Below are 16,079 nucleotides of genomic sequence, written 5' to 3'. Positions count from 1 at the left end.
TGGAAAATAAAAACCTTGTTGCGCGAAGAATGAACTATAGGACTCTATAGTATACTCAATATTGAATGTCGGAAACACTAAAAGTTGTTTTATATAGTTCTGTTCATAGTTGGTTACTGAGCAGGTATATAGCTGGAGTGTCTCTGTTCCTGGGTCTCACCATCCTTCATAGCTGATATAATGTAATAACAATACTGCAGGATGTAAAATAGATAGTTCTGTCATCACACCACATAGTACTTAAAAAATTTTGGATGATCATATCATGACTAAATATGTTAACAGAATTCTCAGTCTGGATTTAGTCTGGAGACGCCAGATGCCAACCTGTAATATAGACATTCTGTGTTTCACCTTCTGTCCCTCCTCAGCCATTGTTTCCTCTGAGTTTATGACATTTTGTACAGCATCTTGTTTTGCATAAAGATGTTTTAGCCTCTATTTTTCTAAAAAAGTTCTGCAATTTTTTCCCTAGAGGCTTCAGTTACTTCTGCTAAACCCATTGAAAGAACTGTCAAACATCAATCACCCTGATATTAGGCTCAAGCAGCTGGAATGTGTGTTGCAGATTTTACAGAGCCAGGGTGACAGTCTAGGGCCTGGTTGGCCCTTGGTACTTGGAGTCATGGGAGCAATCAGAAGTGACCAAGGGTGAGTTTCTTGAAGTTAAGATGCATCAATTTACTCTTGCTAATAATTTTCATTGATGCCTTCCATTTCTGTCTTCTGAGTAACTTTGTAATAGTGTTCTGTATTGTTACCGAATGTGCAGGCTTTTGTGTAGCTTGTATATACATGGAAAACTATTTCCCTTTTAAAAGGACGTTTGAGTCTCCTGGCGGGAGAGACAAACCTACCTGGCCAAGTGGTTGATTATTTCAGACAACTTATGCCAGGTCCTCAGCATCTGACACTGGGTGGAAGCCCTTGTCTCCTGGAGCTTTAACTAGGTGGATGCTGGAGTTTGCCTTTCTGGAAAATGATTGGCCTAGAGATAGGGTAACAGTTCCACAGAAGACCTGAGCACCCAGAGATGACGAAGTTTGCGTGTCAAACCATAGAAAGATGACCCACCTTAATATTGAAAACCCTTACATTTTATATCTTTTACACAAAAGGGGTAATGTCTCACTTGGTACAACAACCCAACTAAAAACTCACAAAAGTGTTGGTAATGACAGTACTTGTCCTCAGATAAAGGACTTGATTACTATTCCTGACACAAAATGAATACTTGGTGAGGATGGCTACCTCAGGTATGCATATCGGGGAGAACTATTCATAACACTTTGCAATACTTGAAGAGAAATCACTTCATGTCTGAGACATGCATACCTTGCTCATCTCCCACCCTGTCAAGGGTGAGGATGACAGGCACCAAGCTTATTGTTCTCTAGACAAAATAGGGTGTGTTTGGTTCACTCTAAAACTGAGCTACTTCCTTACGATATGGCAATATTTTTAATATTGCCTATTTTCACACAAATGTTTGGACATTTTAGCTAATATTCTCACCTATTAAGCTTAAGTGCAATCAATACATTGAGTTACTTCTTACTTCAATAAAATGGCCTAATTCAGACATTCAAGAGGCTGCATGACACCCATTTTAAATCCAGACAGCATGGAAGTTGTTTCATGCAAGAGCCATTCTTGTGCAGCCACTCATTATACAGATCTGCCAGTTTTCCATCCAACTTTGTGGTGTTTGTAGGGTGAGGTAAAGAGTGGCTTCAGGATCATGGTAAAAATTGGTAGTTCTGTGTGGCAAGAAGCTAAACACAAATAGTTTGCCAAACATAGAGCCATCATGTATCTACTTGAATGTACAGATAGGGCTATAGTTTGTTTGGTATTATGATAATTCATAACCACATGATAAGATATTTTGATTTTGTTAATAGAGAGTCTCTAATACGGACAGCATTCCAGTGCCTACAATTGGTTGTGACTGACTTTTTGCCAACGATGCCATGTACTTGCCTACAGATTGTTGTAGATGTTGCTGGAAGTTTTGGGCTTCACAATCAGGAACTAAACATTAGCTTAACATCAATTGGTCTCTTGGTAAGTACTTAGTTTAATCCCTATGATACCTTTACTTCCTAAAGGCTTACAGCAACATTCAACATCGCTGAAATCCTACATTCACTGACCTATGAGTAAACCTCATTGAACTTCATGGATTTTGCTCCTAATTTGCCTAGGAGCGCACTGTAAGATTTGCTTTCTTTATAATACAATAAGTTATTTTAAGTTCTTTGAGTATTCTGAACATTTTATGTTTTGGCTATAGAAAAATGTGATAATAATATACACGGTCATACAAAACAAAAGAAGTTCCATAATAACTTAATGACAACCTATGCTGTGGCTAAACATTTTGAACACATTGGGAAATTATCAAAAGAGTGTTTAATGTTTGGTATCATTGATTTAAGCAAGCTTTACATTTATTTATTTATTTATTTATTTATTTATTTATTTAAGGATTTTTATGCCGCCATTCAGCCAAAAAAGGCTCTCATGGCGGCTTACAAAACTATTTCTTGACAGTCCCTGCCCACAGGCTTACAATCTAAAAGACATGACACAAAAGGAAAGGGGATTGGGAGGGAGGAGGAGGGGGGGGGAAAGGAAAGCAAACTCAGGCACTACAATCTTAGTTGGAAAGTTCAGCAGTTACAGGTGACAGCAGGAGGGAGGGGGCTCTCAGCTGGAGCTGGACCCAGGCACGGTGGAGAGGTGCCTGGCTGCTGCTTCCTCCCTCTCTGGTGGCCTCTGCAGTTACAGTTGGTAGCAGGAGGGAGGGGGCTCTCAGCTGGAGCTGGACCCAGGCACGGTAGAGAGGTGCCTTGCTGCTGCTTCCTCCCTCACTGGTGGCCTCTGCATTTACAGTTGGTAGCAGGAGGGAGGGGGCTCTCAGCTGGAGCTGGACCCAGGCATGGTGGAGAGGTGCCTGGCTGCTGCTTCCTCCCTCACTGGTGGCCTCTCCAGAGACAGTTGGTAGCAGGAGGGAGGGGGCTCTCAGCTGGAGCTGGAGCTGGACCCAGGCACGGTGGAGAGGTGCCTGGCTGCTGCTTCCTCCCTCACTGGTGGCCTCTGCATTTACAGTTGGTAGCAGGAGGGAGGGGGCTCTCAGCTGGAGCTGGACCCAGGCATGGTGGAGAGGTGCCTGGCTGCTGCTTCCTCCCTCACTGGTGGCCTCTCCAGAGACAGTTGGTAGCAGGAGGGAGGGGGCTCTCAGCTGGAGCTGGAGCTGGACCCAGGCATGGTGGAGAGGTGCCTGGCTGCTGCTTCCTCCCTCACTGGTGGCCTCTCCAGAGACAGTTCTCTGGATTGCACTTGTTGATAAGAATCAGGCACCCAGGTAGGCATACAAATACAGAGAGATAAAAACTGAGATAAAAGCTAAAGTTATAAGTACTATATTTAATATTAAGGTACTTAAAGCAATGAATTCTGTCCTGCATAAATCAGTATAAATTACAAGTCATTCTAGGACCTTCTTGCTAGGAATGTATAAACAAGAAAATCAGCATTATTTGAATATTATTTTGTACTATTTCAGATATGTTTCATTATATAGAATATGCAGCTGGATTATAGCCCAGTAGGCTTAATGGGTATTTTAATGATTGCTTGTTAAGGAAAATAATTCACCTGTAAAATCACCTGTGGTACTCTTAGATGAAGTCCCTTGTTATCAGAGAAGAATTATAAAGAATCATGCAGGCAAAGATCAGCAGAGAAGAGTTGATGTATGTATGTAAACAATATTTTAAACCAACTATAAAATAAAATAAATCATTTAAAAGAGAACTGAACTTGGGGCCCTATTTTTTGAAAAACTTTCCTGGATAAAAACATTATAACTATTTGGCAAAAACAGTACTAGGATGGAGCCTAGTAATTCAGAGTAATTAGTTAAACAGGATGAATGCCACTTTCTCTTTGCTCTGTATTTATAAAAGGACTGTTCTTTTTTTCCGTAGTGGAACATTTCAGACTATTTCTTCCAAAGAGGTGAAATGATTGAAAAGGAGTTGAACAAAGAGGAAGCGATGTTACAGAAGCAAGCAGAAGAAAAGGGAGTGACACTGAACCGTCCTTTCCATCCAGCACCACCATTTGATTGCCTTTGGCTATGTTTATATGCCAAGCTGGGAGAACTCTGTGTAGATCCACGGCCTGCAGTTCGAAAGAGTGCTGGGCAGACCTTATTCTCAACAATTGGTGCACATGGAACTTTACTTCAGCACTCAACATGGCATACAGTTATATGGAAGGTACTAAACCAAAAGTTGATGTCTTAGTACAAAATTGTGACATTAATCATGTTTTATCCTAGCTTTTCTTAGGTGTGTTTGGTATTCTTGTTTTCCATTTTAAGTGGCGTTAACTGCAGTGTGTAATTTGCCTTATTTTAAGGCAAATTAATTATTATTTTAAGAGTAAATTGCCTTATTTTATATTAGACTTTAAAATGCCCGGTTGGCCTTTCACCAACTTTTGCCATATATTTCAGCAATCTTCAGGCTTTCCAGGCCCATAATCCACTTCTAACTGAACCTGTAACATGGGCTTTTTAATCATTTGCCATATAGAAACTGATGCAGGGATATAGTATGTATGTCTTTGTGTTACTTTCATTTTCACCTCTATTTCTCTTTAGCACTGTTCGTGACATTCTGTTTCACATGCATCCTAGTTTAAAAGGAAACAATACAATTTTTAAGAGGTATGCTTCAGCATTCTTGGCAAGGTAACAGGGGATGCTGGAACACACTTCTGGGAATTCCCGTTGCAGCCAGTGGCAGACACAACACACAAACAGAGATGCACTCCAGCATTCTCTGTGATGTCACATAATATACTGGGGTGCATCTCTGCAATTATAGATTTCAGCAAATCCTTCTTGAAAGAGCAGAATGGTGGTGTTTGCCAGTACAGACTATTTTAAGTGAGCTACCAGAGAAAGATCATGATGAAATTGCAGTGCAATCCTATATGTATCCACTCAGTTATAATCCCCAGTTGAGTTCATTGGGGCTTACTCAACGATGTGGGTACAGGATTGTAGCCTTACTCTGCCATTTTAAATCATGGTTTTGTTTAAATCAGTGCAGTTCATACAATTAAGTCCATGTACTAGACAGTCTCTCTTCTACACATGACTAATGGTTTATCCTTACTTTTGATGTTTCAATTTAGCATCATTTTTGTGAGCATAATTTGGTAAAAAATGGGATCAGCTTACTCCTGTAAACAGAGTATATGGTCCCCAAACTTGAGAAAACTGAGTTTGTCTACTTAATATTTTTAGCAATTCCAATGAGTTGTGAAGGTAAGGACACCATGTATGCTGTCATGGCTTTCTTAGAGGCCTTATCTTCTTACTGAAAAGGCAAGTCTCCCTCTTAGAATTGGGAGCTTCTACACAGGCAACTCCAGAGAAGGCTCCAACTGCACGGACTGTTCCCTGCTCATCAGTAATTTACTTATTTGGATTGCAATCAGATAAAATGGATTGGATCCAAAGGTATCCTTCCCCTCTGAAAAGGGCTGCTTTACACTTTGCACTAGAGGATTGCAAGGAAAAAGTAAAACACAGTGGCTCACTTCAGACAACATGTTTCTCTGTACAGTGGGAAAACACTGAATGCTTGAGTTTTTAGGGGGTACTTCACCACACAACATATTCTAACACCATTGTGGGCTCCCGTGGAGTTGAGTAAAAGACAACACGATGTTTGATTGACAGTTCCTCCGCCCTCTCTCCTGATGGTATCCCATCAGCCATTGCTGGGGAAAAACACAATCCCATTGGCTCTCCTAGAGTGGCACTCCCTCCTTTCGCTGCTCTTGCCAGGAAACTCTGTAGCCAATGGGAAAAGTCCACTCAACGCAACGGGGAACTCCACAGAGTCCTCCACACAACACAACGGTTGTACAGGAACTCTTCTCTGCACAGCGTGGATATTTAGCGTAGAGTATTTTCCCAAAAAACTCTACTGTGGGGTGGAGTTTTCTCTCCAGAGAACACATTTCTCAACGGTAGTGTAAAAACTCCACAATGGAGTTCTAAAACCACCGTAGAGAAACATGTTGTCTGAACTGAACCAGTGTAAAAATTAGCTTTGTGCAACTACCTGCATAACCCCTTGCACAATCAGAAGTGTAAGAACCTGCTTTAGGACTTACTTATAGCACTGAATGAACTTTTAAGAACAACAGTCCTGCAGGTAATTTTCCTTCTGCTTGTTGTTTTTTGGATCCAACCCAAAGTTGTTATTTGAGTGAATTTTTAGTTTATGCTAATGTGCAGGACTTGTCTTGTGATTTTGGGACCAGAAGGTATTATAGGAGGCTTATTCTTTATTATTGTATATTCTTAAGCATTAATTATAATTTATTTTTTAACATTTCTACCCTGCTTCCAACTAAAGTCCTTAAAGCAACTTTGCATTGTTGCAACATCTAAATCTGTATGAATGACAGGTGGAAAGGTTAATGGTGGTATGGTTAAGTAAATTGGAATCTTCCACATTCTTCATCAGAAGAAAAGAAACTCCAATATTTTAATTATGTTTATTAATTTTTGTAAACTTCAGTTGCAAGGCACAGCTAAAATATAAGTTCTGAAATGTTGTATATTATAGGTTCTCTTTCATTTGTTGGATCGAGTTCGGGAGTCTTCTACAACTGCTGATAAAGAGAAGATTGAGTCTGGTGGTGGCAATATCCTCATTCACCATTCAAGAGATACAGCAGAGAAACAGTGGGCTGAGACATGGGTATTAACATTGGCTGGAGTAGCTAGAATATTCAACACAAGGAGATATCTGTTGCAATCCTTAGGTAAAATGGATTCTTTTCATGTTTAAGAATGCTAATTAGGATTTTAACTGACAAAATTTGATCCAATGGTTTTATGCTGCATGCTTCTAAAAAGTTAGTAATGCAGTGGTTTTAAAGATATGAAACATAGTTCTCATATAGACTTATTTTAGGGAAACTAATTCTTAATTTCTACATAATATTTAGTATAAGCATTTTCTTAATTACTGCAAAATGTTGGGCGATTTTATTGCTGTTTATATAGTGAATTATGTTTTCTATATAGATACATCTTTGGCAGGCATAAATATTACTTTTTAATGGTATTTTATGTTCTACATTATATAACACACCTATCCTTCAATTACAGCTTCCGAGCTATTTTGTTATATTATGATATATTATTATTCCACTTGTTTAAGGTTATTTTTAATAGGTTGAAAAGCACATGTGGCAGAATAATGAAACAGATCTTTTACTGAACTTCCTTTTTCCCAAACAGGAGATTTTTCTCAAGCTTGGGATGTTCTTCTTGATCACATCCAGTCAGCTGCACTTAGCAAAAACAATGAAGTTTCTCTGGCTGCTTTGAAAAGCTTTCAAGAAATCTTACAAATTGTGTCTCCTGTTAGAGAAACTGAAAAACCTGATACACCACCTGCTATTAATGTACCTGTGCCTGTCCTCATAGGAACAGTGACTGCCACTAGCCTTGGAAGATCTTTTATGAGGACTGATTCTATAGGAGAAAGGATTGGAAGGTATAATGCAACTGAACCTCCTGTAATAACAGATGAAATAGAAGACTTGAATCTTTGGTGGGCTGCCTGGAACAGCTGGTTTAGGATTGGTTCAGAAAGTACAAAGCCTCCAATTTCCTGTGATAAAATGACTTTTATTCCCAGCCAGCCTTTTCTTACAGCTTTAATACAGATATTTCCAGCCCTTTATCAGCACATCAAAACAGGTTTCAGTATGGATGATCTCCAAAAACTGGGTGTCATTCTACATGGTGCAGTCTCTGTTCCAATCAGTTCGGATGCATCCCCTTTCATCTTACCATCATACACAGAGGCAGTTCTTACAAGTCTGCAAGAAGCAGTTCTTACAGCTTTAGATGTCTTACAAAAGGTAATAATGTAGTTTTTTAAATACTTTCTGAAAGGCAGTCACTCAATTTCATCTTTCATATTGGCATCTCGAATGTGAATCAGTTAGATATTAGTAAGATATAATTAGCTATGAGAATAATTGTATAAAGTAGTTTTTCTCCATGAAATGAAGTCTGCTTTAAGTCTGACTCTTTCACTTTCTGCAGCGTCCTTTTTGTTCAAAAGATCTGCATTAACATATTACATTGCACTTAGGTCATCTAAATGAAATTGTTACATTACTTCAATATCTGAAGTAAGAATAGTTTTGTGTGATATTTTAAACTAAATACTGAATTATATGTCTGCAGATGGAGTTATTATGGTTGGAGTCATTTAATTAAAACATACTTTAAATTGCTCCACAGAGTCTGAAAAGATTGACTCCAATACAGCTATGTTGAGGCAGAAAGTCTAAGGGACAGTGGGTGTATGCAGGCTAGGTTGTAACCAAGCACAATAAGTGACTCTGAAATGTATTACTGGCTAAAAGCAGGAGACGTTTACAACTTTTAATCCATGAAGAAATTCTTCTACTACTTCTGTTCCTCTGATTGATATGAAACTTACAACATGCAGTCAGAATAAATGTATAAGCCTCTTTATAGTTAATTTCTCAATTTTTTCGTCTAAGGTTTTTAATGGGCATTTTTTTTTCCTTTTTCAGTCAGAATTAATCAGGACTAACTTTACCTATATTGGGACCTCTGTCCTTTTTGAAGTGTTTGTAAAAAACAAAGTGAAAATGCCACCACCCCAAAAGAAACACTAGCAAAATTTAGCTTTCATAGCAGCTATTCTTTCCCAGCTTTTATTTTCTGGTATAACTGAAGTGCAATATTTCCATTTTTCCAAAAACACTCTGCTAAAAAGCTGTTAGTAAACCAATAATATCTTTGAAAATTAATTTCATCACAAAATGTTGACATCGATTCATGTTTTAATTAGGGAAACAATATTTGCTTATCATAGCTAATACTTACACTTTCCCAGACTGATCAGACTTCACTTTACCTACTCATTCTTCCTGAAGAAAATCTAAACAAATTATCTAATTTTAAAATGGGTCTATTAAAACAATTGGAGTTATGTCCAAAAATAACATAATTGGCCAAGAGCTTGGTTCATTAAAAAATAACAATTATAGAGTGCAACAAAAATTTCCTAGAATGTACAAATATATGGAAATCTAATTTCTATGGACAAAATTCTTAGCATATATATTAATATCTGCTAGAGGTTCAAAGTAGAAAGCATCACAATATAAGGAGAAACAAGAGATACCGACTGTGTCGTTAACAACGCTGCTATCACCCACCAATCATGGTGATGCAAATAGATGCTAAGACATAAGAGCCATATTGGATCAGACCATGCACATCTTAAGTGGCACAGGAGTCTTGTGGCTTACATGGCATTGGGATGTTACATCCTTTCCTCTGAGTACCGAGTGACTGCCTGGCCTGTGGAAGAAGCAAGAGAGACATGGAGATAGTAATAATTGGTAGCAGCTGCAGAAGATTAGTCCTGTGAATGACTGTTCACTGGGGGTTGCCAAGTGTACGTTTTGAGATGGAGCTTCACTTGTTTTTTGCGTCTTGTTTTGACAGTGTCCTGTGCACATTGTGTACCACCAGCACAGCAGTGACATTACATTCTACCAATGCAGTAATTTTTGTTGTTGCAATCTTGTCCCCAACCAGTGGGCAATTGAAGGACAATTTTGCACTGAGTTCCGATCTAATGTTATTCCTTAATTCGTTGCTGTTTAATGAATGTATTTTCTGTTGCACCTGTACAGTACTGCATTGGCTAATGGGCACATTTTTTGTGCCTTCTGAAAATACACTCTTCAATGTGCAGCTGATTTAATGTAAACAGTATTCAGGGGTGGGTGCTGCACCCGTGAATATTGTGTGTGGGATAGTAGACTTGGTTGGCCCTTACTTCATGTTTCAGAAAATTAGTGTCCAGAGCATCCCAGTTTCTTAAACACATGCGTTGAAATTGTTTACAAAGAGTGTGTGTTTAAATCACTTAACAATAAAAATCAAAATCCACAAAAAATATTAGTCACTTAACCCTGCATTTGTTTGTTTATGTCATATCATTTAAGTGTGTGTGTGTGTATGCTTGTTAAAGCGTCTGGAAATATTAAGACTTCTTTGTTTTGCTTTTTATAGGCCATATGTGTAGGTTCAGAAAGCATGCAAATAATGTATCCTGCTATCTTTGATCAGTTGCTAGCATTTGTTGAATTTTCATGTAAACCACCACAATATGGACAGCTAGAAACAAAGCACATTGCAAATGCAAAATATAATCAGGTGAGATGTTTTAACTGTTCTGCTTTTGATTGCACTGGCTCCCAAATATGGTCAGCTTTGCATGAATTATTTAAGTCCTACCAGTGTATTGAGTTTGGACAGCGTTTGTACTATCAACTAATTCAATAAACATTTTGGGAATGTTGCATTTCCAATTCTTTCCCTTTTTTCTGTGACCTCATATTGACACATTCTATTAAAAAAGCCACAATAAATTTGTGATGAGTGCCAGCAAATTAATATATATTCACCTAACAAAGTTGCCTTAATCAACTTGCACTCCATTTTGCATTAGGAAATCTCATATTTGGCTTTTTTTTCATCTGCTTTATGGAAATGAAATATGATACCATTGCTTTGGATGCATTTGCAATACTAATCATACTCAAAACAGGAGACTGAGTCATCAGAATTTTAATAGGTAATATGTGTATATGTATTAATTTTTCCTTATTCTGTTTATCATGCAACACAATGGAATCACAATAGATACAACTGTTTGCACCGGTGAGTTAAAATTCCTTAAAATTGTGCTTAGTGTACTTGCTACATAAATTGCAACATTTTACTTATTTAAAATTTACCTTAATTCAATCACCCTCCTGTTCAAAATGCTTGTATGTGTGTGGGTTTGGGAGTTTCTGAGGTTTTTTTCATGGATCGGATATTTTTCCTTGTGGAATTCTTTAAAAAAAAATTGCATGCTGTCAGAATAGGTCCATTACAGGGTTTGTTTTCTTTCATGCAGTCTTTCTACATGCAGTGACATCCCAGTGTTGTTTTTCTAGGCAGAATGGGTGGCACTGAATTATGTACCATTTGCTGAGAGATCTTTAGAAGTTGTGGTAGACCTGTACCAAAAAACAGCTTGCCACAAAGCTGTTGTAAATGAGAGAGTCCTTCAGAATATTATCAAGGTAAATATATTCATATATAGATTTTAAGATGATTCTTTAAAATGAGTTGTGTTGTAGACCCTCAGGTATGAGTTTGGGGTGTGAAATGCCTTTGGAGCCCTAACAGTGATTCTATATTGGTTTTAGCGATAACTAGATATGTTGCAAAAAATCACTGTCCATGACTATGTTATGCAAAAAATTGGACCATTTCTTTTGGCAGCCACCTATGCAAATAATGCTTAGATATTTGTTCCCAGGCCCCTATAGATTGGCATTGCTTTTCATTGTTGAGGATTTTAACATGGTCATCGGAAGCAAGAAGGCTAATCATCCTATGAAACTGCTAATAATGTAATTTTGTTGTGTCTCTTTGCCTGTTATGAAGTTGTAGGCTTCTGGCATATAATAAAAAAACCCTCTGTTGCATTTCAGAGTACGTTGCTCAGTTTTAATGTATTTGCTTTCTTCATGAGCTTGTGTATTTATCTGTGATAACCATGGCTTTCAAAGTGAAAGGCTGATCTCCCAAAAGAAAAAGCAGAGAGAATCTGTGAAGCCAACTTTTGTTTTCGTAATGCTACAAAGCAGTTTGCAGTAGCAAATCAAAGAAAGAGGCTGTGACACCTTAAAGACAGTCAAGATGTCTCAAGCCTCTGCTGTTTAGATATATTATGCAGCTGACAAGCTTGCTTCATATCCACTACATGTCTCCCTCTGAGTGTCATTATGTTTAAAGAGGAAATGCATTATTTGTAAATACACTGACCTGGTTTGCATGTAATGGCAAACCATGGTTTAATTAACTACGGTTTGTTGAATCATAGGTTGTTGTTATTTGCAAACCTGGAACTATGGGTTAACTATGGATTGTTAACCACAAATCACCCATAAACAGAACCCAAGTTTTGTTATTGGGTTGTGAATTGTGGGTTGTTTAAACCATGTGTTGTTGTTACATGCGAACCCAGAATTGTGGGCTGTTCATGGGTTGTTTCACCAGGTGAGAGGCAAGAGTGGTAAAAAAACAACCCAGCCTTGTTACATGCCCATACTGCAGCACCACAAAGGCATTCAGGATACAGGGAGGGAGTGATGAAGGAGGAGGGAACCAAGCCACCCAGAAACTGAGAAAACAACCCCTGATTTGTTTGATCATCTCCAAGACAAACTGTAGGTAGGGCAATAAACCATGGTTTAAATAAGCCATGGGTTAGCATTATGTGTGAACCGGGCCACAAGGTTGCATGACAGGCAAACACTATTTACAGACATGGATCAAACACTACTAGTGTTCACCATAGATTCACATTGGAAACAACAACTTGTCTGCCATTTAGACCTGTTTCACACATAATGCTAATCCATGGATTATTTATTTGTTACATTTCTGTACCACCTAATAGCCATAGCTCTCTGGGTTGTTCACAAAAATTATTTAAGCCATGGTTTATTTAAGCCATGGTTAACCCAGGTTTTGTTGGCCTTCCCCAGGTTTGTCTAGCAGACCATTGAACAAACCATGTTTTATTTCCTCAAACCCCTGGATGGTTTGTTTCTCTTCTCATTCACCTGGTCCATCCCTGTATCCCAAATACCCCTGTGGTGCTGTGGTTAACAAACCATAGTTTCTTAGTAAGGCTTGATTTGCACATCATGACAACCCAGAATGCAATAATCCATGGGTTAAATAAGCCATGGCTTAGTGTTACATGTGAGCCAGGTCTTAGTGTGAATTGTTCCAAAGAATAGTATTTGACGTTCCCATATTTTCAAATCAAATGAAACAGCCCATGTTGATCAGAATGTACATTCAATTTGAAAATGTCTTTCTTTCAAATTAAGGGTATTCAGAAGTGACACTGAAAAGTAAATAATAAATTTTAATAGTATATATATATATATATATATATATATATATATATATATATATATATATTTAAATTGGTCCTATGTCAGGGTCATTGTCTGCTGCTATGACTCTTATCTTTCCTGTCCAACCTGTAATGTTTGAGTTAAATGGGACAAAACCTATTTAGAAATTTTTGCCTTCCCAGGGTTACTTTCCTTCTTGCCTGCAGTCACATTCTTTCGTGATTTCTGTATTTGATTTGTACTTGAGTGGACTTTTTAAAAAAATCTTATGTTAGGAAGTGCGTCAGTGTTACAAGTATATGAACTGGACATATTTCTTGACTGTACGTTTGTCTTACTGTTCAAATTAAATAATCTTAATTAATTTTGCAGACCTTGAGGATGCCACTTAGTCTGAAGTATGCTTGTCCTTCAGAAAGCACGTGGAAACTGGCAGTTTCTTCTCTCCTTAAAGTACTTTCTATTGGGCTACCGGTTGCAAGGCAGCATGCTTCTTCTGGAAAATTTGACAGCATGTGGCCAGAGTTAGCCAACACATTTGAAAACTTTTTATTTACTAAAAGGTAAAGATCAACTTTATATTTGTGGGAGAATGTAAGAATAGAGTTCAAGAAACTACAAACAGAATTCATTTAATTTTTTTAGCTGGGAAACTGCAAATACTTTTCTACATTTTTGTTCATGTCTCTTATCTTTGCAAAGATCAAAAACCATTAGAATATCTTAATACTTGATTCTTTCTCAAAATTTGGAATGATTCTGTGGCTAGAAAAGCACTCAGTGAGCACAGAAGCAGCTTATTTATTTATTTATTTATTTATTTATTTATTTATGTATTGCATTTTTATACCGCCCAATAGCCGAAGATCTCTGGGCGGTATATTATGAGAATTAACAATGCTGTCGTGCCATTTCCTACGTAATCTTACCCTGTGAATAACAGAGGAAATCACTGAAGTTCATACTAGTGCTGTCACAGCCCTCAGAAGCTATGTGGGCAATCATACTAAAACCCCATGTAGTTTGATGGGCATAGCCTGAACAAGTCCAGCAAATGAGGTTGGAATAACACAACTGTGTCCCCCCATAAATGGAACTTAATCTTTTGAATGGCACTAATATTTTTGGGTAGGTGGGTGGGTGGGGAGTGCTACCTCACAAAAGCAAGAGTGCTCAAGAACATTAAGCTTTGTTGAGTTTATTATGGGACAGAACTAAATATATGTTGAATCTATGTGATAGAATCACCCCAAATTCACCATGCAGTGGGAGTGAGGTGATTATGCAAATACATTGTTTCTGCATGTCTCTTAACAAGTTTCTTCTTTTTGAACATGGGCCCTTAAAGTATTCAAATCAGTGATATCAGCAGGGTTGCAATTCTGAACAAAATGATTAAGCTGCATAACACATGGGACTTCCTCCTGAGTAAACATGCATAGAATGCTTTGTAAATTATATAGGCACTTTACAGTGAGCAATGACATACACCAATCTCAGTGGCTGAATTTGTACAAGCTCATAAGCAACTGTAAAGAAGCATTTTTACTTTTCCAAAAATTAAGCAACTGTAATTATTAAGAATTAGATTTACAATGACAAATTGTACATAAGTTTCAATTAACATTTCAAATTGGTGTTGGGGGGGAGGAATAGACAAAAATTACATTCTCTTTCAATACCTTGCTACTCAGTTTTAGTTTCACAGCAAATTAGTCAAAATATTTAACAATGTCACACAGTATTTGTGAAAAGAACTTAAAGAATATAAAATAGTGTATGGGAAGCAGTGTAGCTCTTGTGTCTCATGACCATGTGAGTGTTCCAGTGTGGATATGCTCTGTAAACACACAATAAATTAACACTTTTAATATACTTAATAGTTTACAATCCTTATCTAAATTGTGATAAGATAGGGAAATCTGTACTTGACATTTCAATAACAGTAGAAAACAATGAGAGGCTTTCTGAAAATTGGAATAATTAACTCCTTGTGTCAATAGGCATGAAACCATAACTCAATAGTTTTGTATTCTGTGGAGTTGGTTCATCTCATCTGAGGGCTGAAATGATAGGGATGTGTTACTACATTTATAATAGGTTCAAGAATAATCTGCGCTTAAAAATGACTAGCATAGTATACTGAGTAAGTTGATTAAGCATGAAATGATATGGGGAGGCATGAAAAGAATGAATAAATCGGGTCTTTCAGCATGCGTCTTTCTGTTCTACCTTTGACTGTGTGGTTCAGTGTAGGATCTGGTTATTCAGATTCTACCTTTACCATTGGCTTACTCCATTTGTAAAATAAGAATATTAAATACTTAATGTGTGAGATGAGTTAGATAAGGGCTGTAAATCATTTGGTATAGTAAAAGTACTAATTGAAGCAACTGTACTCTGGAATATTTAATGTGGCAAAGGGATTGAAGAGCCACAGTGGTTCCCCCAATGTTTCTTCAGAATGGCCTCCTATCCCATATGTTATGATTGTTCTCCATTGTCTTTCAGTTCACCTCCAGATAATCTTTCTATTCAAGAATTTCAGAGAAATGAAAGCATTGATGTTGAAGTGAGTATTTATCTCCCATCAAGCAAGCTAGCAAAAGAGTTCCATAATTATATCAGTTAATCAGAACTACATTAATGCACTTAATTTGTATAATATATTCTTCTCAAAGAATTAAGCTTTTATTGGTACAGAATGTAAGTTACCATAGCATGTGGATCAGTGCAGATTTTACTATACATCCCATTGGCCCTGTTCAGAAGAGATCTTAAACCACAGTGAATAAGACTTTTTTCCTTATTCGCCATGGTTTAAGGTGTCTTCTGAACAGGGTCATTGGCTAACCTGTTTGCTAGAGACCTGTTCAGCATGTACAAGTCTGTTTTTGACCAGAGCAGTCTGTCTAGATAGTGGCCCACATATTCTTGTTTCAAAACATCTTTCCTCGGTTTCATCACAAATAGCCCTCGAAAGTAGGTTA

At 37.6% G+C, this 16,079-nt stretch overlaps 1 protein-coding gene across 3 annotated transcripts in view; it reads left to right on the top strand.

The window, feature by feature from the left end:
- MON2 (MON2 homolog, regulator of endosome-to-Golgi trafficking) overlaps window positions 1-16,079 on the top strand; it is a 64,336-nt gene that overhangs the window by 38,856 nt on the left and 9,401 nt on the right. For 2 of the 3 annotated variants that reach the window (XM_063133954.1, XM_063133956.1), the window contains 10 exons: window positions 476-651; window positions 1,905-2,067; window positions 3,996-4,289; window positions 6,663-6,861; window positions 7,343-7,971; window positions 10,175-10,318; window positions 10,808-10,825; window positions 11,107-11,235; window positions 13,462-13,652; window positions 15,601-15,661. In XM_063133954.1, the coding sequence (XP_062990024.1) occupies window positions 476-651; window positions 1,905-2,067; window positions 3,996-4,289; window positions 6,663-6,861; window positions 7,343-7,971; window positions 10,175-10,318; window positions 10,808-10,825; window positions 11,107-11,235; window positions 13,462-13,652; window positions 15,601-15,661 (2,004 nt within the window). The remainder of the gene's footprint in view (window positions 1-475; window positions 652-1,904; window positions 2,068-3,995; window positions 4,290-6,662; window positions 6,862-7,342; window positions 7,972-10,174; window positions 10,319-10,807; window positions 10,826-11,106; window positions 11,236-13,461; window positions 13,653-15,600; window positions 15,662-16,079) is intronic. The other variant, XM_063133955.1, reaches the window with a different exon arrangement.

The sequence above is a fragment of the Elgaria multicarinata genome, chromosome 9 (assembly GCF_023053635.1).
Source record: "Elgaria multicarinata webbii isolate HBS135686 ecotype San Diego chromosome 9, rElgMul1.1.pri, whole genome shotgun sequence".
Lineage (NCBI taxonomy): Eukaryota > Metazoa > Chordata > Lepidosauria > Squamata > Anguidae > Elgaria > Elgaria multicarinata.
The sequence above is the reverse complement of the archived record's forward strand: the minus strand, read 5'-3'. Positions and strand labels throughout refer to the sequence as shown.